Genomic DNA, 22,316 nt, shown 5'->3' on the forward strand with positions numbered 1-22,316 from the left:
CTCTTCTTGTCTCTTAAGGCTAGACCTCTCATTTTCCTTTCTATCGCTCATGGCGTGGTCCTCAACTCAAACTGAACCGTATTTGTAAGGCTCCAGGTTTCCGCTCCATAGGTAAAAACTACAAAGATGCGGCCGCTATATATAGTGCTCTTGAGGGTTTGAGACGGTTTACCATTCACGATTTGAAAATGCTTGCCGAATGTAATCCATGCCATTTTATTCTTCTAGTTATTTCGCTCTGATCACTGAGGTCCGCGATTGCTACTAGTCATAAGTACACATCATCATCATCATCATGTTCCGCCAGTCAACTCGGTCCTATGCCTACTGCTGCCAATTTATACCCGCAAACTTCTTAGTCTCATCTGCTCACCTAACCTTTTGTCTTCCTCTAACCCGCTTGCCTTCTCTGGGAATCTAGTTAGTTACCCTAATGACCAGTGGTTATCCTGTCTACGCGCTACATGGCCGGCCCATGTCTATTTCATCTTCTTCATTTCAGCTATATTATCCTTAACTTCCGTTGGTTCCCTAATCCACTCTTCTCTCTCTTGTGTCTTAAGGTGACACCTACCATTTTTCTTACCATCGCTCGCTGCGTTGTCCTAAATTTAAGCTAAACCTTTGTAAGTCTCCAGGTTTCTGCTCCGTAGCTAAGTATCGGCAAAATACAGCTGTTATGCTTTCCCTTTGAAGGATAGTGGCAATCAACGTGTCTTAATATGGGAGTGCTTGCCAAATCTGCTTCACCCCGTTCTTATTTTTCTAGTTACTTTAACCTCGTGGTTTGGCTTCAAGGTTATTACCTGCCCTAAGTAGACAGTCTTTTACAACTTGAAGTGTACTATTACCTATCCCGAAGCGCTGATCTCTTCCGAGATTGTTGTACGTTATAACCGTTTTCTGCAGATTATTTTGCGACCCAACTTTTTGCTCTCCTTGTCTAACTCTGTGATCATGAGTTGCAATTTGTCCTCTGAGTTACTCAGCAATGCGATGTCATCGGCGAAGTGCAGATTACTAAGGTACTCTCCATTACCTCTTATCCCTAACTGTTCCCATTCTAGGCCTCTGAAAACTTCCTGTAAGCACGCGGTAAATAGCATTGGGGAGATTGTATCCCCCAGGCTTACACCAATAATGATTGCTATTCTGTTGCTTTCTCTATGAAGCACTATAGTAGCAGTTGATCCCGTGTGGATTTCTTCCAGGATGTTTATATATGCTTCATTGAGGTCCTGATTCCACAGTGTCTGTATGACTGCTGATATATATACTGTACAGATATTCCTTTGCAACTTCCAACCTCTCTCACCCTATCACAAAGCGCCATTTTTCGCCGAGACTGTTGAACATTACTTTAGTTTCGTGCGTAATAAATTTCAGCCCTACTCTTCTTTCTGCGTACATTTGAGTAATTATGAGTTTGTCGCCTGAGTTATTGATCAAAGCAATGTCATCAATGAATCGCAGGATCTAAGATACTCGTGATTAATTCTCATCCATTACTCTTCCCGATATAGGGCCCTGAAAACCTCCTGCGAACACGTGATGAATGGTATCCGAGAGATTGTCTCTCTGCCTTACACCCCTCTTCAATGAAATTCTGTCACTTTCTTTACGGAGAATTATGGGGGATGTAGATTCACTGTACTCGCCTCCCAGTAGTTTATGTAGGGTTCGTATATGCCCTTATTCCGAAGTACCTGCATCGCTGCTACTGTCTCGACTCTGTCAAACGCCTTCTCGTAATCTATGAGAGCCATGTGTAGGAGTTGGTTTCATTCCGTGCATTTCTCTAATACCTGGTTTATAGTATCGACGTGGTCTATTTGGATTAGCCTGTACAAAAATCTTGCTTTTTCCTGTGATTGGTTGAACTCTAATGTCGCGTTAATTATATCAGCTATTTTTTTGTAAATACTTTGTAAAGAACGGACAGTAGCCCGATCGCCCTGTAGTTTTTCATGTTCTTAATGCCTCCTTTCTTATGGTTTAAGATGATGATGGCATTCTTGATAGATTCGGGTACCCTTCCCGTCAAGGGGCTCTTAGTATATAGGGTGGCCCGTTTTTTCTGACACAATTTTTCCGCCATCTTTCAGCAGGTTCGTTGTTACCGTATTCTCACCAGCGGCTTTGCCTCCATGCATTCCTTCTAGAGCTTTCCTTACTTTCTCGTCATTACTAGTAGGATACTAAATTTCTCCGAGTTAGTTTTTCTTCTTATGACATCATCCTGGTTGTTTGGGCTTTTGTGCATCTTTCTGTAGAACTTCTCCGCCACCTCAACTACCCTATTCATATTGGTTATAACATTGACTTCGTTGTCCCTTACTGCATACATCCGATTTTCGACTATGCACATGTCTGCCTTCGCAGCCTTTAGGCTCCTGCTGCTTTTCGCAGCCTGCTCGATTCTCTCCGTGTTATACCTTCCCCTGTCCACTACTTTACGCCTATTGATTCACTTCGGACGCTCCACATAGCTCTATTTCCGATGGTGCTTGGTGCTTTCACGGTTTGCCGTCTCTCTTGAGATTTTCCTTCTCCGTAAATAGTTTGCCAGTGTCCTGCTTAGAGAATGTACCTCGGACTTCCATGGCACACACTTTGATGCTACTTGTAGGATTATCGTTAATTGTGTGAATGCAAACGGCGTGCAGCTCATTTAAAGCCATGAATCTATCCGAAAGCGAAGCTCTGAATTCCTGTATTTTTTTCTCAACGCTAGCTCAATAATTGTTTCTTGCGTATATTTATCCCTTTGTTTTTATAAATCTAGGTGATCACGAGCTCTTACATTTTTACGGTCACTGCCTCTGATCTTGCCAATTACTTCTACATCCTATACAAAGCCTAAGTTTGCACTGTAAGTGAAACCTATTTCATTTTTAGCTTTCCCATTAGGACTTCGCCACGTTCACTTACGGTATGGTTGTTTTCCGAGCAAGGTATTCAAGATCCGTGAACTATTACGTTCTGCGAACGTAATAGCTCGTCTCAAGAATTTCAAGAGCCGGCGTCATATTCTCCCACAGCATGGTCTCCAGCCTGTTGCTTGCCGACTTTGGCATTAAGTCACCCCATCTAAATAGTATACTGTGTCTTTAGCAATGGATGACTATACGTCTTCACAGAAGCGTTCAACCAAATGATCACCTTGGCTCAATGTAGGCACGCAGGCCTACATTGAGTCATTGAGCGCGTAGGCCTACATTGAGACAATGAGAGCGTAAGCCTACATTGAGCTAAAATTCAATTATGATACCTCCCACTCTCTCACTGATTCTATAGTATTCTTCTCTGTGGCCAGCGGTATTATTGTGTATAAAAACTCTTTTGGTTCTTTTCTGTCAAGTAATCCACGGTGCCATAGTGCGTGTTCTTCAGCACTGTGTAACCCTCACATGCCCTTATTTTGCTGAGCCCTATTACGTCCCATCGAACGCCCTCTAATTCCTTGTTCAGAACAGCTACACCACAAGACAGCACTCTAGGATTGAGCGTAGCCAAGTTCAGATTTTAATGGTGGCCTGTCTGGACCCAGAGATTCTTAGCACCCTCTGCTGCATCACAGGTCTGACTACCACCTTGGACAGTTGCTTCGCAGCCACTGGGGACTGCGGGCCAACGCATAATTGGTACGTTCATAAGGGAGGCAGTGGCCTAGCTCTGTACAAGGGTGGTCAATCTTGCTCTGGTGAGTGAGTGCATTACCGTGAGGTGGTCGCCAGTGAGGCCGCACCCCTGGCCTTTTTTTAAAACGATTCCTTCATCATGCGTTTTAACTAAATTTACAATTGGGAATGGTGTGGGATCAGTATTCGATAGGAATTTTGTCATTGCATGGTAGGCTGATGCGCTATCTTTAAATAGGTGGTTGTGTTACACTCTCTTAGCATTGTAGAATACTACTTGACCACCTAACAGCTCTACACTTCACACGACTCGTAGCTCGCGTCGCCTTTTTTAACTGTTTGAAAGGCCATCTTTGCTTAAAAAAACAGTTGCGGCTTCAAAACTCTTACCTCCCGAGCTTAGGCTAGCTTAGTTTTTTGGACGACTACTTCTTCCTGTCTCACTCAATTTTGATATTCTTGGCCTCAAAATGTACGCAGTGTCGGCGTTTTGCTTATTTCGAGTGTTAGAACTCCTACTTTGGCGCCTGTTGTCAACTGACGAGTTGCGCGCCTGTTTTGCGAACTAATCAGTTACTTCTACGTGAGTGTTACGCAGAGTGCGTAGGAAAGACAGGCTCAAGTTTACTGAGCGCAACTCGCCGCCTTAGCGGAGAGAAAGCAAAGCTCCAGTCGCTCGGATGTGCCACGCTTGCTTGGTTTTTTCATTGCGCGCACGAAAAACATGTTCTTTGAGGCTTTTATCTCGCATTTTCTACGCTGAAGGCGCTAATCCTCCGTCATCCTGGAAAGCAGACACGCACCCCTGCTGCAATGTGGGATGCTACACAATTTCAAAAATGACGAAGAGCTGTAAACTGCCCGTGAAGTTCTACCGTTTCCAGTGCAAGAAATGCGAGTAGCAATAGCGTCAAGAGTGGATTATGATAGTTTTTCAATACTTCCGCGGTCTTGTCATTTTGCAGATTTTTTTTTCAGAAACAAGGTGGCTGTATACGCTTGATAACGAAGTATGTTTGCAAACTAAAGCCAGAGCAAACTGAAAACCTGTGTACATTTCATGAATGAGCACTTGCTTTTCGAGACAAACATTCGTGTTGCGACAGCGACGAACTTGGTAGCTTAATACACCACAGTTAAAATACCGTACCATGAGTCCTGCAAGTGTTCTATTCAGCTGATGACTGTAGGCTTCTCATCACCGCTCGATGTGCCCATATTGGTGCTGCATGTTCACACTGAGCGTTTATTCTTATGTCTTGCAAGCAACACCCACTGACAAGCTGTAGCAAGCTGAGGTGTTGTTATGCTAGAATCGAAGTCGTCGAAATTCGATTCCCACATACGCCAGCTGCATTTCAGTGGGAGCAAAATGTAGTAGTATTGTGCTTAGATTTATGTGAGAGACTGGAAAAGAGGGCGTGTTGGTTTTTGCAGCTTTTTTACATGGCCTCCTCGCAACCGTGCTGCGCCATAAACTTCTCAACATATCAAGCGTACGATGGGATGACGCTCATTGTAAACAGAAGTGGCGCCTGGTGTATGCGTGTCGTCTGTCCGTTGTCATCGTCATGCCTTACACTTCAAATAAACTTAGGTGCATGTTAAAAAACTCAGGGGGCCGAAATCACAGAAATATGGATAGTCGGGCTAGTTGGCTGGTATTCATAGGGGAACAGCGCAGAGATGAATCACAAAGAACTCAACAACACGAGTGCTGGCTCACAAGTGATTTATTTTTTCAAGCTAAACAGAAAAGCAAAAGAAAGAAAGAACGAACCACGCGCGCACAGCGTAGGCCCGCGACAAAAGACTACATATGTAACATCATCAAGTTTTTTTTCCAAATACGTCAGCTCGCGATGAAGTAATACAATTGATGGTGCAATAATACATGCGTCACCAATTTCGCTGATAGCGAATTGATTGATTGGTTTGTGGGGTTTAACGTCCCAAAACCACTATATGATTATGAGAGGCGCCGTAGTGGAGGGCTCCGGAAATTTGGACCACCTGGGGTTCTTTAACGTGCGCCCAAATCTGAGCACACGGGCCTACAATATTTCCGCCTCCATCGGAAATGCAGCCGCCGCAGCCGGGCGCTGATAGCGAAGGCTTAGGCTCTTTCTCTTATGCGAAATTCAATGTGCCTGAAAACAATAGTCGCGCGGCAAAACGTAGTGGTCATAAAACCGTTAAAGAGCAACCCAGACTGTGCCCCACAACACCAACGTCGTCATCTTATTTTAGGTGCCATTTGAGCCGCTCCACTGAAGAGGTATTTCCACACCCCTCACATCACCCCGCCCTGTAAAGCACCATCTCGTTGCCAGCTATGGCTAAAAGGCCGTGTCACCATTGTAGGTCTTCAGGCGAGAGACGTGCACTTTGTCGCTTCTGAAAGTTGTAGTCGATTTGTTTGATAATTTTATTGTTGAATAATTCTCGTAGGCGATAAGTAGCCCAACTTGTTAGGGCCCAATTCATAGCAATATAAGCTTTTTGCTGAAGTCAAGACGACATGAGAGCCACTGTAGAATGAGAGATGCCAGAGAAAAATGAGCGTCCCTGTGTCGACTATCATTCAGGGTCTTTTGTGTAGCCTGGGACTGTGAGAGCCGAGGACGTGCTGGCATGCGTGCGATGAGAGCGCATGTGATGGAATTTCGAGTGTATGAAGTCAAGCCTCCTGGGTCAAGTGGAAGTGGGGTATCAAGTGGTAACAAAGGGTCACACCCAAAGAGAAAATAAAAGAGCCGGCAGTTTCGGGGCGCGATGATTTATAGTCAAAAGTGACGAACGGGAGGGCAATGTCCCGGACGTTGGGCTCGTTGGACACATACATAGAAAACATGACTGTCAGTGTGCGGTTGAGGCGTTAGTTCAGCCTGCTGGTCTGATGATCATAAGATGTGCTGAAGTTATGGCTAGTAGCACAAGATCGCAGTAGGCCATCGATCACACGAGATGTAAAGCAGCGACTACGGTCTGTGAGTAGGTGAAAACGAGCATCATGCTGAAGAATGGCGTCGTATAAAAGGAAATCAGCAACATCGGTCGCGCAACTTGTCGGTAGCGCTTGGGTGTACAAAGTGGCTTAATTCGTACCTACTGCAATCTATCTGTTTAGAGTTGTCGAAGTTGGCAAACGACCAAGGAAATCCAATCCCACTCAATGAAATGGGTCAGCTGATACTTCGATAGGCTAGAGGTGACCGGCAAGGGGAGTTGTAAGTTTCTTTCGACGTTGGCCGAGGTCGCAAGCAGCAACGTTGCGGGTAACAGAGCAATACAGGCCTTTCCAGAAAAAAAAACCCACCGAACACGGTCGTAGGTTCGGGTAACGCCTAAGTGTCCTGAAGTTGGCGCGTCGTGAAACTCTTGAAGGACCTTTTTGCGGAGATAATGTGGATGATGAGAATACGTTCTGCGCCCTCGGGGTGTAAATTACGATGATAAAGAACATTGTCTTGCAGCAGTAACATGCCGAAGGAAGAGTCGGCATTGCCAGCGTGAAGGCGGTCAATGATGAGGTGTACTGATGGATCTTGCTGTTGTTCATAAGCCACGTGTCGTAGTGGAAAAAATACAGGTGTCGGGTTCCAATTCAGTAGAGTCGGGTGATTGAACCGGCTTGCGGAATAAGCAGTCGGCATCGCTATGAAACTTTCCAGATTTGTACACCACCGAGAATGTGTGGTCTGGAGGCAGTTGTAATAACCAACGGCCGAGTCTTTCAGCAGGGTCCTTCAGTGTTGACAGCCAGCACAGCGCATGATCATCTGTGATGATTGCGAATGGGCGTCCATACAGGTATGGAAGGAATTCAGCAATGACCTAGATGAGAGCTAAAGCCTTCCCACTCGGTAAAGGAACAATTGCTTTCAGGCTGCAAAAAAGTGGCTGGCACATTTTATCTCTCTGTTTGTGGTCACTCTGCCCTTGGGCGAGTGTGGCTCATATTCCTAGGCCGCCTGCGTCAGTGCGAAGCTATGTTTGGGCGGAGGGGTCAAAGCGAGCGAGAATTGGTGGTGAAGTGAGAGCGAAAATCAATGATGCGAAGGAATTGGCTTGATCCGCACTTCAAGAAAAAGCCACGTACTTTTTAAGGAGATCCTAGAGGGGTTAAGCAATAACCGCGAAGTTGGCGACAAAGAGGTGGAAGTATGAGTAGAGACTCAGAAAGCTACGGGCTTTTTTCGGAGAACGCGGAACGGGGAACTCAGGAACAGCGTGGACTGTGTCGGGGTCGGGTTGGACCCCAGTAACATCGACACGACGACCAAGTAACTTAGTTAGATGGCGCCCAAAAGTGCACTTAGATGAATTCAGCTAGAGGCCAGTACGGCGAAATACGTCAATGGCCGACAGACGCGAAAGGTGGCTTTCAAACGTGGGCGAGAACCCAATCACATCTTCCAGATAGCAAAGGCAGGTCGACCATTTAAACCCGCGCAGAAGAGAGTCCATCATTCGTTCGAAAGTTGCTGGAGCAATACAAAACCCAAACGGCACGACCTTCGATTGAAGGCCTTCGGGTATGGCGATTGCTGTCTACTTGCGGTCATGGTAATTTACTGAAATTTGTCAATATCCGGATCGAAGATTGACTTACCAAAAATACTTGGTACCTTAGATCCAGTATAGCACGTCGTCGATTCTAGGCAGAAAATATACGTACTTTTTAGTGATTTGATTGAGATGCGGATAATGGACGCAAAAGCACCAGCTAATGTCTTTTTTCGTAACCTGCAACACAGGTGATGCCGAGAACTGAAAGAAGGCTCTATTTATGACGTCTTTTTGGAGAATTTCCTCTACATCCTTCTGAATACTTCTGAACACATGGTAAGGGCGTTTGTGAAGGAGACTGCAGGGCGTCGCCGGGGTCGATACGGTGGGCTACGGCACTTGCGGCTTAGTGAACGATCATCAATGTCGAAGATATCGATGTAAGAAGCGAAAACCCTGCACAGGGCTTTACCTTGGGAAGGAAAGAGTTCCCTGGAGATCATTTTGTCCAGGAATGACTTATTTTGCACTGATATGACTGCTTTGGTCACAGTGTCTGCATCAGGGGTGAAAAAAGAAATTGTGCATTCTTCGACAGTTGAAAGCTTTGCTAGCTAGACGCCTTGGGGAAGGCCTTGGACTACCGCTGGGGCGTTTAAGACGGGAAGGAGGGCCTTGTTCATAGCGACAACCACAAGAGGAAGAGTATGAGGAGGGGCTTTGTTGTGGGTAAAAGTGAGGTCAATGAGGGGAGCTACCAAGTAGTCGCTATCATGGACTGGCGGAGAAGGCGACATAGGGACTTATACCCCAGCATGAGGTGGGAATTGTAGGAACTTCATAGATCGTAGCCACGTGCAACTTGCAGGATGGGCATCGCAATAAAAAGGCAACTCGAGCTTTGAAACACTGGATGAACAATTAATGGGGGCAGAGTGACTGGTCAGAAAATCAATGACAAAAGTAACATTGTGTAGGGAAGCGGAAAGCACAGCAGAATACTGAAAACCGGTTGCCAGCAACAGTAACACGGGCAGTAACACAGCATGTGTCACAAACTTCTTGAGGCCGCATTGAAGCTTACAAATCATCACAGATAATGGGCGCCAGCGTCAATCGCTGCTGTAACGGACAGGCCATCGATGAGGACAATGAGTAAATGGTGTTTGGGAGTAAGAGTCGGTATAGGGTTTCGGGTGCGCTTTGCCAGTGCAGCGCCACCTCCAGAAGCTGCACTTGTTAGTTTTCCGGTAGGTGACGAAAATGAGCCGGCGACGGAGAGCGATTACGCCCAGGAGAGCATGACTGGCGACCATAATGCGACGGTGACTGACTGGAGACGTTTCTCTGAGCGAGGACGTTCGCGTAGGTGCGTTCAGGCCGTATAAATAAGTGGCGTGGCGAAAAGTCCTGAAGATGGTCATCTGGGTAGCATGGTTTTAGATTACTGTCAGCGATCCTGACGGCGGTCACATGAAAACATTGGTTTGGAAGACCAATTGTTACGGCAATGTCAAGAAATGTCTCTGACGGGAGAACAAAAAAAAAGAAATTGCTTGATCGTCATTGCTGTGCCCATCAGATTAACTGTGGTATCGTGGTGGTAATCATTAGGCCAGAGAGTGCGACAAGTCGGGCAGCGTTGTGGTCAGCATTGTAGGCGGGAGTCCATATGTGCTGGGCGCAAGGCGAGCGGATGGGCTAGGTAGCTCGCTCATTTTAGCAAACTCCTGCCGGACGACGGCTTGAATTAGTTAACGTTTGCCAAGCGGTCTTGCACAGGGGATGCACGATAGGAGGCTCCACGCTCCTATCGGACAATACTTGTCAGGGTATAATTCGCGTTTTGGCCTGGTTGCGGAGGATCTCCACACGAGGGAGTCGCAACGGTGTTCGGAAGGCGGTTGAAGCACTGAGTAATGCACCTGCTTTTAGCTGGGCAAAAGCGCTGACAATCAGTGATTGGAGTCAACTGAGGCACAGTTCTTACACATGAGGCGTTATCAGCTATGCCCTTCAACACATTGTTGACATTGTTTGTCTCTGACATGTCTTTGTCGGACTTTCGGCACAGGGCGAGCACGCCTTGAATGTAGGTGACGTAAAATTCTGTAGACGATTGAACACGCGAAGCGAGTTCTTATCTGGCTTGCATTTGTCGAGCAAGAGACCGGCCGAACATATTGCGAAGCTTCTGTTGGCACCCATCCCAGCTGGTCAGTTCTTCCTCGTGGGTCTCATACCACGCACGTGTCGAACCCTGTAGGTAAAATAAGATTGTTGCAAGCATTAGCCCCTCTTCCTACCTGTAGGGCTTTCTCGCGTGCTCGTATGAGGCGAGCCATTTATTGACGTCAGTTTTGTCGGTTCCACAAAACGTGCCGGGGTCTAGAAGGTGAGAAGATATCACAGGAGACCGAGTGGGCGCAGCTTGCAAAGCCGTCGAAGACTGCGGACCATCTTCAGTCGTGATGTCTGGACGAAGGTAGCGGCCGCTGCGGAGATCCAGAGACGGGTTGTCGTAAGACCCACACCTCCACCAAAAAGGTGTTATGGGGAATAATCATTTAGGGGTCGTCAGTTTGTAGTAAAGCGGGATCACAGTGCGCAGGACGCACAGAATTCCAGTGACAAGGGCAACCCATACCGAGCCCCACAACACCAACGTCGTCTTTTTTCCTTAGGTGCCATTTCAGCGGCCCCACTGCAGAGGTATTTCAACACTCTTGACAATATTTTTAGTCCAACGACCAAAGCAAGTTTTTCGACACTGAATATCAACCCTTTTCCCCAAAAAGTGAAAGTCGCGGCTTTTTTCAGACTATCTGCTAGAACTTCAGCGCCCAAAACGATTTTCAATTTGTGGCATGTTAAACAGGTCACCAGCACATATTGTTTGTGTTCTTTGAACTTGCCATGTTTCCGAAAAAATCTCAAATGGAGCAAGTTTATTCAATATTGCTCGTGTGAAAAGCCCTCGAAGAATTGGTATACATGATACATACATGCATATTATGAATGATATACATTCTTATACTTATATCACTTTTTTACCTTGCCGCAAATATTATTTTATTGAGTGCATTTTAAAAACGCCTGTTGAAAAAAAATTGGTCGTTGACACCCTCTAGCACAATTGGCACCAAACTACAGACTCTTATAAATATTTGGCAACGGTAATAAACGAACAAGGTTAGTCTTAAGCTTCTAGAAAGATGTGGAAATTTTTCAGTCATAATTGTGATGGTTGTCGGAGCGCTGGATGATTTAGCATGGAATGATCCAGGTGAATTTCATGAGAGAAACGTCATGATGCCGTTCATGGAAGCACAACACGATTTATAGACCACGCTCAAGCTGCACTCGCGACCATTTCGCTGGCTAGAAATTGGCATTGGGTGAAGTGACTGTATGAAAAACGACAATAAATAAATGCATCACGTTTTCATCAAGATTTACATGATATATTTGTGGTGCGCTCGGTGCCGGTTGGGTAGCATGATATACAACAAAAGTGGTGTTGCATGACGTGACTGTAACATGAACATAGATGAACGGCAATAGCGTGAAAGTATGAAAAAAACATGTAATTTTGGCATGTATTGCATGATTCACTCATGGCGCTCTCGCAGCCATTTCGCTAGCCTGATATTGTTACCAATAAATGTAGCACCTGGTACTATACAAATTATTTATTTAACGTAAACCTGTGCCCGGAAACGCAAAACTAAATGATAAGGCAAAAACATCCCTTGCTTGCTGTCTCCAACTTCATCGGTCTTTTCTTCTTTACCTCGAGTCTCGGGCCTCCCCGTGCCACAGCATCGTGGCACGTGAAGGACGGCGTTCCATGGCACGGTTTTCTTGCTACTTGTGTGGCGGCTGCTACGAACGCAAATTGTTGCACGTCTCTTCTGCGATGCCCGAACTGTGGCATTAGTCCCCCTCCTTGCACGCATCGCCCCGATGCGTACAGCCGGCTGACAGTTTCTAAACAATAGGACTTGTCCTTGTGTTAGACGACGTGAGTCGGTTTGCGCGTTCAGTTCCTTATGTAGTACGGTTTCATTCACACTACATGTACAACATCCGGGAGCTTCTTACGTCATGTTTTGCATGCTTGACCTTCAGGGTCACTTCGTAGTTTATTAGGCCTAACTGACGAAGAACCCTGTAGGGGTCAAAATAGCGCCGCATAAGCTTTTCTGATAGGCCACGTGCACATACTGGCGTCCAGACCCACACTTGGTCTCGAGGGTGTACGGAACGTCCTTTCGTCTTATATTTTAACGGTGCGAGTGGACGTCCTGCTGCTGAATGGTGCAGTACCGTGCTACTGGTCGTGCCTTTTCTGCCCTTTCTACATATTCGCTGATGGGAGGGTCCTCTTCATTCGTGCTGTTGACAGGCAGCATTGCGTCTAATGTCGTTATTACTGTCCGACCATAAACAAGTTGAAATGGCGTGAAGTGTGTTGTCTCTTGTACTGCGGTAGTGTAAGCAAATGTAGCATACGGTAATATGGTGTCCCAAGTCCGATGCTCGACGTCCACATACATCGCGATCATGTCAGCAAGCAGCCTGTCAGTTAAACCGTTTGTTTGCGGATGGTACGCTGTAGTTCTTCTGTGATCAATGTGCGTTAGTTCCATTACAGACTGTAATAGCCTGGGAGTGAACGCAGTTCCTTGTCAGTTATAAGGACTTTAGGTGCGCCTTGTCAGAGCACTATGTGGGTCACAAAAAAGTGAGCCACTTCATTTGCCATTCCTTTTGTGGGAGGTGACATCTTGGCATACAGGGTCATGTAGTCGGTTGCTATAACTATCTAGCGCATCCCGAATGATGACACAGGAAATGGTCCTAGCAAAATCATTCCGACCTGCTCAACTGGTACTTTCGGTGGCTCTATCGGTTTTAAAAAACCTGCTGGCTCTATAGGGGCGGCACTTTGCGTTTTTGGCATTCTCGGCATGGTCGGACATAGTGCTGTACTGAATCCACCGATTTTCGACAGTAATACCTCTGGCGGATTCTCGCCAAAGTCCTACTAATGCCCAAGTGTCCTGACGATGGGTCATCATCACACGCTTCTAAGATTTCCGGTCGCGGTGACGATGGTATCAGAAGCAGGAACGTACCACCGGTGTGTTCGAAGTTTCTTTTGTAGAGAACGTTGTTGTGAAAGACGTATGAACGTAGTCCACGAACGAAAACTCGTGGTACTTCGGCCTCCTGTCTCTCTAAGTATTGAATGGGCAGAAGTAATTCTGGGTCCATTCACTGATCATGAGCCACCTCCGACACATTCAAAGCTCCAACAAATGCGGAATTTTGTTCATGCCCAAGAAAAAAGCTCTGGACTGGTGCTCGTGACAAGCAATTCGCATCATTGTGCTTGTGGCCAGACTTGTAGAGTACGGTGATGTCATACTCCTGTAGACACAGGCCCCATCTAGCAAGTCTTCAGAAAGAATCCTTGAGGTTCGCCAGCCAACACAATGAATGATGGTCACTGATGGCTCGGAATGGTCTACCGTATAAACTTGGACGGAACTTACTCATGGGCCATATAACTGCGAGGCATTCCCTTTCTGTAGCCGAGTAATAATACTCAGCTTTTGACAGAGTGAGGCATGCGTAAGCAATAAATTTTTCTTCCACGTTCTGCCACTGAACAAGAATAGCATTGAGGCCAACGACACTGGCATCCGTATGAATTGTCTGTTTTGGCATTTTGATTAAAATGAACAAGTATGGGAGGTGACTGCAAACGCCGTCGTAACTCAGAGAAGGCGTGTTCTTGTTCTTGCTGCCAGATGAATGGTACATCTTTCTTCGTAAGCCATGTCAGTGGTTCCGCTGACATGGCTTACGAAGTTTTCATGACATGGAAGTTTTCAATGAAGCGTCAATAGTAAGCACGAAGCCCCTGAAAACATCGCATAGCCTTTTTGTCTCTTGGCCTCGGGAAATTTTCAACCGCAGTGATCTTATCTGGGTCTGGTCGTATACCGTGAGAACTGACAATGTGCCCGAGGAACCGAAGCTCACGGAATCCAAAGTGGTACTTTTCGGGTTTGATCGTAAGTGCAGCCGTGCGAATAGCGTTCAGTACCGTTCTCAATCTCTGCACGTGTGGCTCGAACGTAGTGGAAAAAATTACTAAGTCATGAAGATAGACAAGGCATGACTGCCATTTGAGGCCGGAGAGCACAGTGTCCATCATCTTCTGGAAGGTAGCTGGAGCAGAACACTAACCAAATGGGAGTACTTTGAACTCGTAGAGTCCATCGGGTGTCACAAACGCCTTATTTGCACGATCTCGTTTGTCGACTTCTATTTGCCAGTACCCACTCTTTACGTCCAACGATGAGAAAAAAGTGAGCATTGCGCAGTTTATCTAACGTATCGTCGACTCGTGGGAGTGGGTACACGTCCTGCTACGTGACGAGGTTGAGTTTTTTGTAGTCCACACAGAACCGCAGTGTGTTGTTCCTTTTTCTTCACAAGTACCACCGCTGATGCCAATAGGCTTTTGGAGGGCTGTATGACATCGTCGTCGAGCATCTCCTGTACTTGCTTCTTTATTGCCTCCTTTTCTTTTGGAGCTACTCGGTATGCATGCTGGCATACTGGTCTAGCATGTCCTTTGATTAAAATGCGGTGCTTTGCTATGGGAGTACGTCCGACGTTCGATGAAGAAGAAAAACACTTTGTGAATTTTTTGATCAACTCCACAATCTGGTCTTTCTGCAGAGATGAAAGATTTCGGTCAATATTTATTTTCTGGAGGACACTGTCGACCGTTGAAGAAGTTGTTGGTGCTTTTTCTATGGTGAAAACACCTGACACTTGTACGTAGTCATCAAGTGATGCTATGGCTGCTCCGTTCACCACATGCTGTACCTCCTTGGTAAAGTTAGTCAATAGCACATCAGTATATCCGTTTTGCAGGTTCACTAGACCTCTCGCCACGCGTATCCCCTTTGCGAGTAGCATTTTGATATTTCCATCAGCTAGTCCGGCATATTCACGAAAAACGTCGCTTTTCACAGCAACTGTCACGCTGCTACGTGGCGGCACTGTCACAGCTTCATCTGCAATACGAATAGCGCAACGATTGGTTGCTTCGCACGACACACGGCAACAGCTGTCTCTGTAGAGAAGCTAACTTGGGATTTCCGCAAGTCGATGGTAGCACTGTTTGCTTGCAGGAAGTCCATGCCCAGAATCGCCTCACGGGAACACTCCGAGAGAACAATAAAACTGCTGACGTACACATGACATTTTATTCCCACTCTCGTTGTGCACTCCGGCGGTGCGTATCTGCGGTCTGGTCTAATGAGTGAGATCTTTCGTCAGCTTCTTTGTGAGCATGCTACTTATTACTACTAGTCTGCACCAGTGTCAATTAACGCTATGGCCTCGAGGTCGTTGATTCTGACTAGTAGCTCGGATGTCACGTCGTCATTATTGCACTTGCCCGTCTTATCCGTTATTGTGTCAGTGTCGTCGTCTGATCTGTTTAACGATGGAGGGTTTCCAGTTTTCCGAAAATCAGTGGCCCTGCCTGCACAGGTCGCTGGTTCTAGTTTTCCCATCGCTCGCTTAGTGTACGACGCCTCGGGAAAGTAGATGATGGGCGTGGACTCGGCGACGTAAAGCGCATTGGTACAATTGACCTCGATTGATGTCGCTGAGTGTTTGGAGAGGCATAGCGCGAAGATAAAAAAATTGGCACATCTCACGTACACTGGGAATCGATGATATGCGAAGCACGAATGCGGAAGGTTGATATGTCACCTTAAATTGGCGCACCTCGAGGTGGAGCTAAATGAAGCCGTACGTGACTTCCGTGTCATCATTATCATGTTAGGATGTGTCGTTTACCTTCATTGTCTATTTACATCAAGTGATACCAAAGTTTGTAATGTGGAGCTAGAGAAACGGCCACAAGCACGTAATGAGAGTGGAATGTCGCCATGTTCTTACATGACACGCGTGTTAGGATTATCATGTTTGCACCAGCCATATACTTCGTCATCCATTGACGTTTAATACCACTAAATTTGGTGTATGTGGAGCTAGCAAAACGAACGTGAGGGCATCATGAAGGGCCCAATATACTCCATTGTAGCGTCGACGCACGCGCACGCTGGGCACAGCCATGCTACGATAGCAAAACGTGAGCAATCAATGGGCGGACGCCAGGCGCGACTAGCGTCCATCGGCGTGGCCCGACGGCAACCGGCGCGAAATGCGACATGCTGCATTTCGCGCCGATGGTTTACCCAGAACAACACTGCTTCTCCCTCTTTTCGTGACAGTGGGACGCTAGACGCGCTGAAATGCGTATGCGCCAAAACAACGTAGCGTGGCGCGCGCATGCGATTACATGCCAAGACCGGCGCCTTGCCAACGCCGGCATGACGCAACGAAATGAACGTCGGTGAGCGCGCGCACCACGCCACGTCAAAATGTATTGGCGCCTTGACTGCAGCATGTAGTCATGTTATTACATGACACGCATCTCATGATTATCTTGTTTGCACCAGTCACATACTTTGGTCATCTTTTGACCTCACGTAATACCAAATTTGGCATATGTGAAGCTACCGAAACGACCGCGAGTGCATTAAGAGCGTGGAATGTAGTCATGTTGTTACGTGACACGCATGTCGTGATTATCATGTTTGGATGTGTCATTTACCTATGTCGTCCGTTCGCGTCACGTAAAACCGAGTTTGGTACGTGTGAATTTAGCGAAACGGTCGCGAGCGCATTATGAGCGGAGCATGTAGTCATGTTGTCACATGACATGCATCTCATGATTATCATGTTTGCACCAGTATCATACCTTCATCATCCATTCACGTCCCGTAATACCAAGTTTGGTATAAGTGAAGCTAGCGAAACGGCCGCCAGCGCATCATGAGTGCGGCATGTAGTCATATTGTACCATGACACGCGTCTCATGATTATCATGTTTGTACTAGTCAAATACTTAAGTCATCCATTCACGTATCGTAATACCCAATTTGGTATATGGGATGCTAGTGAAACGGCCGTGAGTGCATCATGAGCGTGGCATGTAGTCATCTTGTTACATGATACGCATGTCATGATTTTCATGTCAGGGTCGGTTGCTTGTGTTTGGCATGTAATGATGTCATATACCTGTTTCGCATCATGCCATGTGAACAAAAACACCACAAGAACTGCAAAACCGTGAAATGTAAGTCATGACATTCATGACATACATGTCATAGTTTTCATGTTATGACTAGTCAAATATTTCTTCATACAGTCATGTTATGCCATAGCAAGTTTGGTATTGATACCATCATTGAAACGGCCAGGAGAACTTAAAGTCGTGGGTGGCTAGATAGATAGATAGATAGATAGATAAATAGATAGATAGATAGATAGATAAATAGATAGATAGAAACGCTCAAAGTCACCGAAGTTCGCTAATAAATGCTTCGCATTTGAAAATTCTTCGATGTCGTAAGGGTGCTCGCCGTTACGAGAGTAGGGCGCATTCACTGGGAAGCCACGTAGCCCGACCCGATGGTAGTGGCATGTCCGATAAAGATGAGCTGCCTCCCCACAGTGGTAGCAGAGGAGCCATCGGTCTGCGGTGCGCCATACATCACTTTTACGGGGTTTTGCTTCTGGCATCGGCGGTGACGTACTGCAAGGAGACGTCGGTGACATAACGCGAGTTTGTGCAAAGTTCGGGCGTCTGATGTCTTGCCGTACGACTTGCGTGTACGACAGCTGTGGCTGAGGTTCCGGTTGCGTGCGGTGGGGCACCTGAGACTGTGGTTGAAGAATTGTTTGCCGCACTTCTTCCCGTAAAACGTCCGCGATAGAGGGCATCGCTGGAGGAATTTGGGTAAGCTGAAGTTTCTGGAGCTCCTCCTTAACGATAGCCCTCACCATTTCCCGGAGGCCGTAAACGTTGGTTGGGAGGGTTGTTGACTGTGCCCTAACTGAAGGGACGCCGAAGTTTCTGCTGTACAGTCGTGCACGTTGCTGTAGTGTCCTTTCCATGATCGTTGCTTCGGACGGGAACTCCGCCACAGCTCGCGGTGGATTACGCACCAGACCTGCAAAATTTTCTTCTTTTACTCCGCGCATTAGGTGCCGCAACTTCTTCTCTTCGGCCATGTTTTGGTCGGCTCGGTGGAAGAGCCGCGACATGTCTTTTATGTACATGGCCACGCTCTAGTTATTCCGTAGGTTGCTCGCCTGAATTGCAGCCTCTGCCTTCTCTTTGCGGTCCTTGTTCGGATAGGTTGAGATTAGCCCTTGTCGAAAGTCATTCCACGACAGCAACGACGCTTCGTGGTCCTGAAACCCCGTACGTGCCGAGTCTCGCAGGGCGACGTAAACGTAACGAAGTTTCCGGGCTTCATCCCAACCATTGAAACGTGCAACGCGCTCGAAGCCTTCGAGCCAGTCCTCGGCATCTTCAAAGGTGTCACCGTGGAAGACCACTGGTGTGCGTGGTGAATTCACGATGAGGTGAGATGGAGATGGCATTGAATGGGGGGCCATCGCAGTGACGCTTGCGCTGGAGGTCTCGAGAGGTCTTGATGGATAAATTAGGGGACCAAATTCGGCTGCTCACCACGTTGTCGGCGACTCGTGCATTGGTGCACAGGTGTTAATTCTTCTGGCTCCAATATTCTGAAATCTGGGCTTCTCTCCCTTGCCTGTGGTGGGCTTGGAATCATACCCAGCACCTCCAACAGACTGTTACCAACGAATATAGCACCTTGTACTACACAAACTATTTATTTAGGGCGAACCTGTGCCCGTAAACTCAAAACTAAATAGCCAAAAACGTCCCTTGCTCGCTGTCTCCAACTTCGTCGGTTTCTTCTTCACCTCGAGTCTCGTGCCGGTCCCGTGGCATAGCATCGTGGCGCGTGCATGACGGCTTTTCATGGCGCGGCTTTCTTGCTACTTGTGTGGCGGCTTTTACGAACGCGAATTGTTGCACGCGTCTTCTGCGATGCTCCAACTCACTGGGGCAATATATATGGAACAGCTTTTGCATGACTTGAGTGAATTGCCGCACATGTAAATCATAATGCGCGTGTTATAAACAGCATCATTTTTTTCTTAGGTGAGTGCTTTTGCAAGATTTCGATTGCCACAATCCGTGAAATCTGCCGGTCTTTCTTTGCAATTCTCATACATGGGTGAGGTCTTCTTAGTTAATTGTCATTACGAGGTATACACTGCTCTAATCAAGCAATGTCTAAGGAATACAAAATGCCAGCGAAAGTTTTACTCTTAAGAATGCTAGCGTTTCGTCGAATAGAATAAATGAAGACATGCTTGCCGAAGGGCCACGATTACTTTTTAACACACAAAGAAAACAGAAAGAAAAGAGTGTACGATGAAATGCGCCTTATGCACTTATGAGACCGAGCTGATATTTCGTCGAAATGACCAGTTGATGTTTTCCGCTCAGTTTCCGCGTGACAACGCACTGTGTCAGCGCTTGTCTGTGGTACACAAAGAGAAGACGAAACATTGCGTATTTTTGCAGCTCCTAATGGAGCATTGAGCGAAAATTGAAGTGACAGGACGGGGATATTGAGAAAGGCTGAAATGATACGAGAAACAGCTAAATAAAAAAACAAAAAAACACTAAGCCCCCTGTCAAATGGGAGTCGGTATATCCCCAAAGTGGAAATGCCTTTTACAGAAGTAGGGCCTGTGGTACATCGATTATGCGAGTTCGTACAACTCCTGTTGGTGTTTGGCAGCTAGATAACTGTTTCACGAGCCTATTCAGAAACTTAGTGGCGCATCAATACCGCGTCGTCCTGCCTTCATCATCATGATTTAACTATCGTGGTAGCTGAAGTTGCTAACCCATAACTCGACACAGGGTATCGTAAATCGCGTGCACAAATGGTATCAACTAGCTGGCAAAAAACACTGTATTCGATTAGTACTTCGATGTGTCGTCTTTTAAGGATAGAAATGATGGAATTGGCTCTCTTAAGTAATAACGTAACCTACGCATCTTCGCGTGCATACAACACCAGAACGCGCATCAGCAGCATGAAAACAGAGATTTGCATATTGAGCCGCAAATGCACTCAAGCGTTCCACGTTCAGCTGGCATATGTCCCGCTCCTTCAAGGCACCACATTCAGTATGACGTTGTGGCAGAAGAAGGGTGTCGTGCTGCCAGACATGACTTAGTGCTCGTCTGTGTGTTTATTTTGTGAAGTCCTAGTCATCTTGCGCAGTTTTATTATTTCTACATTCGCCCGTCGACAGTGATGTATCTCTGCGGCTCATACTGCTGCAATTTTGTTAGTCTGTGGTCTCACATTCGAAGCACTTGGCGGCGAGAAACACCGTTTGTGCATGTGGACGTTGCACTACTCCGAGAACGATCCGTCAGACGCTAACACAAAGCGAAAGGCAAAGTGTTAAAGGCCTCAGTATCACAGGTTGATCTTATCAATAACGCCATGTAATATTGAGGTCATTTGACTACTGATATTCTGTTGGGCAGACGTTTATTCACTTTAGCATCACGTCCGGCTTTCTTTTTAGTTGCTTTTTGTTCTCTTGTCAAGGTCTCGCAAATCATCGAAGAATTTCGCCAAGCTTCTTGATTTAAGGCACACAGAAAACTTTGGCTTTAGAATCTCCAGTTGGTAGTTTTCGCACGTCCTCATTTTATAGAGTACGTCCTTGTTTTGTTACGTGCTTGAATGGTATAAATAAGTTGAACAGCCAACTAGCCTGATCATCTATTCTGGGAATCACTCTTTATGGTGGGACAGCTCTACAACCTCATTTAACCAGGACGCAAGCAGATGACAGTGCGAGTCAGTCTGCGCGCTCCGATCCATCAAATTATTCGCCCTCGTTCACACATTCTAGCCTGAAGGTGATCCCTCATGGTGAACGAGCACCACAAAAACACCCCTCCCAGCTGCGAATGCCGGAGAGAGGCGTTTTACAGCGAAAGCTGTAATGAGATCACAACTCGGGTCACGCGCGATTATCTGCCACCGCCGCTGGTGTCCGTAACCACATTGCATGAAGTTAGAAAGAAAACCTAGTACCAATGACACAGTGGGCCTAGAACGCGGGTCCGCTGGGTGCCTGTCCGGTATTGCACCAATGAGCCATGCCAGTGCTTGGTAGTTGCTGGCAAATTTGCCTTAGGCAGGCTTGATGTCGGGAAAACAATCGCGTTATTATGACTTATAAAGCGTCTTAAAGCAGTGAAAGAACAACCAGTCGTGACACAATGCGAATAGCATAGCAAGTGGGTGGTCCTATGCTCCAACCTATTACAAAAGGTCGTTCCTGTTCAGCTATCAATTGTGGCGCATGCCCACTTCAGGCACAATTCCTGATCGTCGTCAGCCACTACACGAACAATTGACACAAAATTCCTTGCATGCGTTCAACAGATACCACGCTTTTCCGAAAAATGACGGATTATAGCAAAGCGAATGCCGGCCTACTACCCTGAAATTTTCATTACAATGCCGTAGTGGGGATCAAGTTAGTGTGCTTGCAGAAGTTACCTTAGGAGTGTTTGAAAAAGGCTCTGAAAGGCCACCCTTCTAGCTTTCGCTGTGACTTCTGCGCCTTCCGCGCAGGCCTGGCGTCTTTTTTCTTCAAGACGAAAGACTTCTGTGAAATATCTGCGTGACTTTTTCTCATCACTACATGCAAAATCGATATGGTCGATGCTTTCTTACTTGTATGCGAAACCGACACCGAGTGATGTGCTCTTGTAATCAGGGTGCTGGTCGATGAAAGTGTTCAGGCTGTTGCTGTATGTGTCCCGCCGGGACAACCAGTTGCGGCCTCTCTTGTACAGCGAGTCGAAGAAGATGTAATCGCACAGCCCGTCATACGGAAACGCACTCGCTGAGCTGCTCTCCTCGCCCATGGTGCACAACAGAGGCGTCGCGTCGATCACTGCGCCACGTCACATTAGCGATGCGACGTTAACGGGATAACCAGTAACCACATCACTCGATTTGCTGTGTTTCGGGGTAATGCACACGTGCGTAGTAAACAGAAGGTAAGCGGGCTACTTGTGCTGGTAAACTTTGAAGTGAGCTGCACGATGAATAACTTAAACAACAGCACATAGAA

General features: G+C 46.7%; 1 protein-coding gene across 2 annotated transcripts in view; it reads right to left on the reverse strand.

Annotated features, from left to right (window-relative positions):
- The window catches only part of LOC142767122 (uncharacterized), a 336,953-nt gene that overhangs the window by 145,749 nt on the left and 168,888 nt on the right, over positions 1–22,316 (reverse strand). For both annotated transcript variants that reach the window (XM_075868347.1, XM_075868346.1), the window contains one exon: positions 21,914–22,136. In XM_075868347.1, the coding sequence (XP_075724462.1) occupies positions 21,914–22,136 (223 nt within the window). The remainder of the gene's footprint in view (positions 1–21,913; positions 22,137–22,316) is intronic.

This window comes from Rhipicephalus microplus, chromosome 7 (genome assembly GCF_043290135.1).
Source record: "Rhipicephalus microplus isolate Deutch F79 chromosome 7, USDA_Rmic, whole genome shotgun sequence".
NCBI lineage: Eukaryota > Metazoa > Arthropoda > Arachnida > Ixodida > Ixodidae > Rhipicephalus > Rhipicephalus microplus.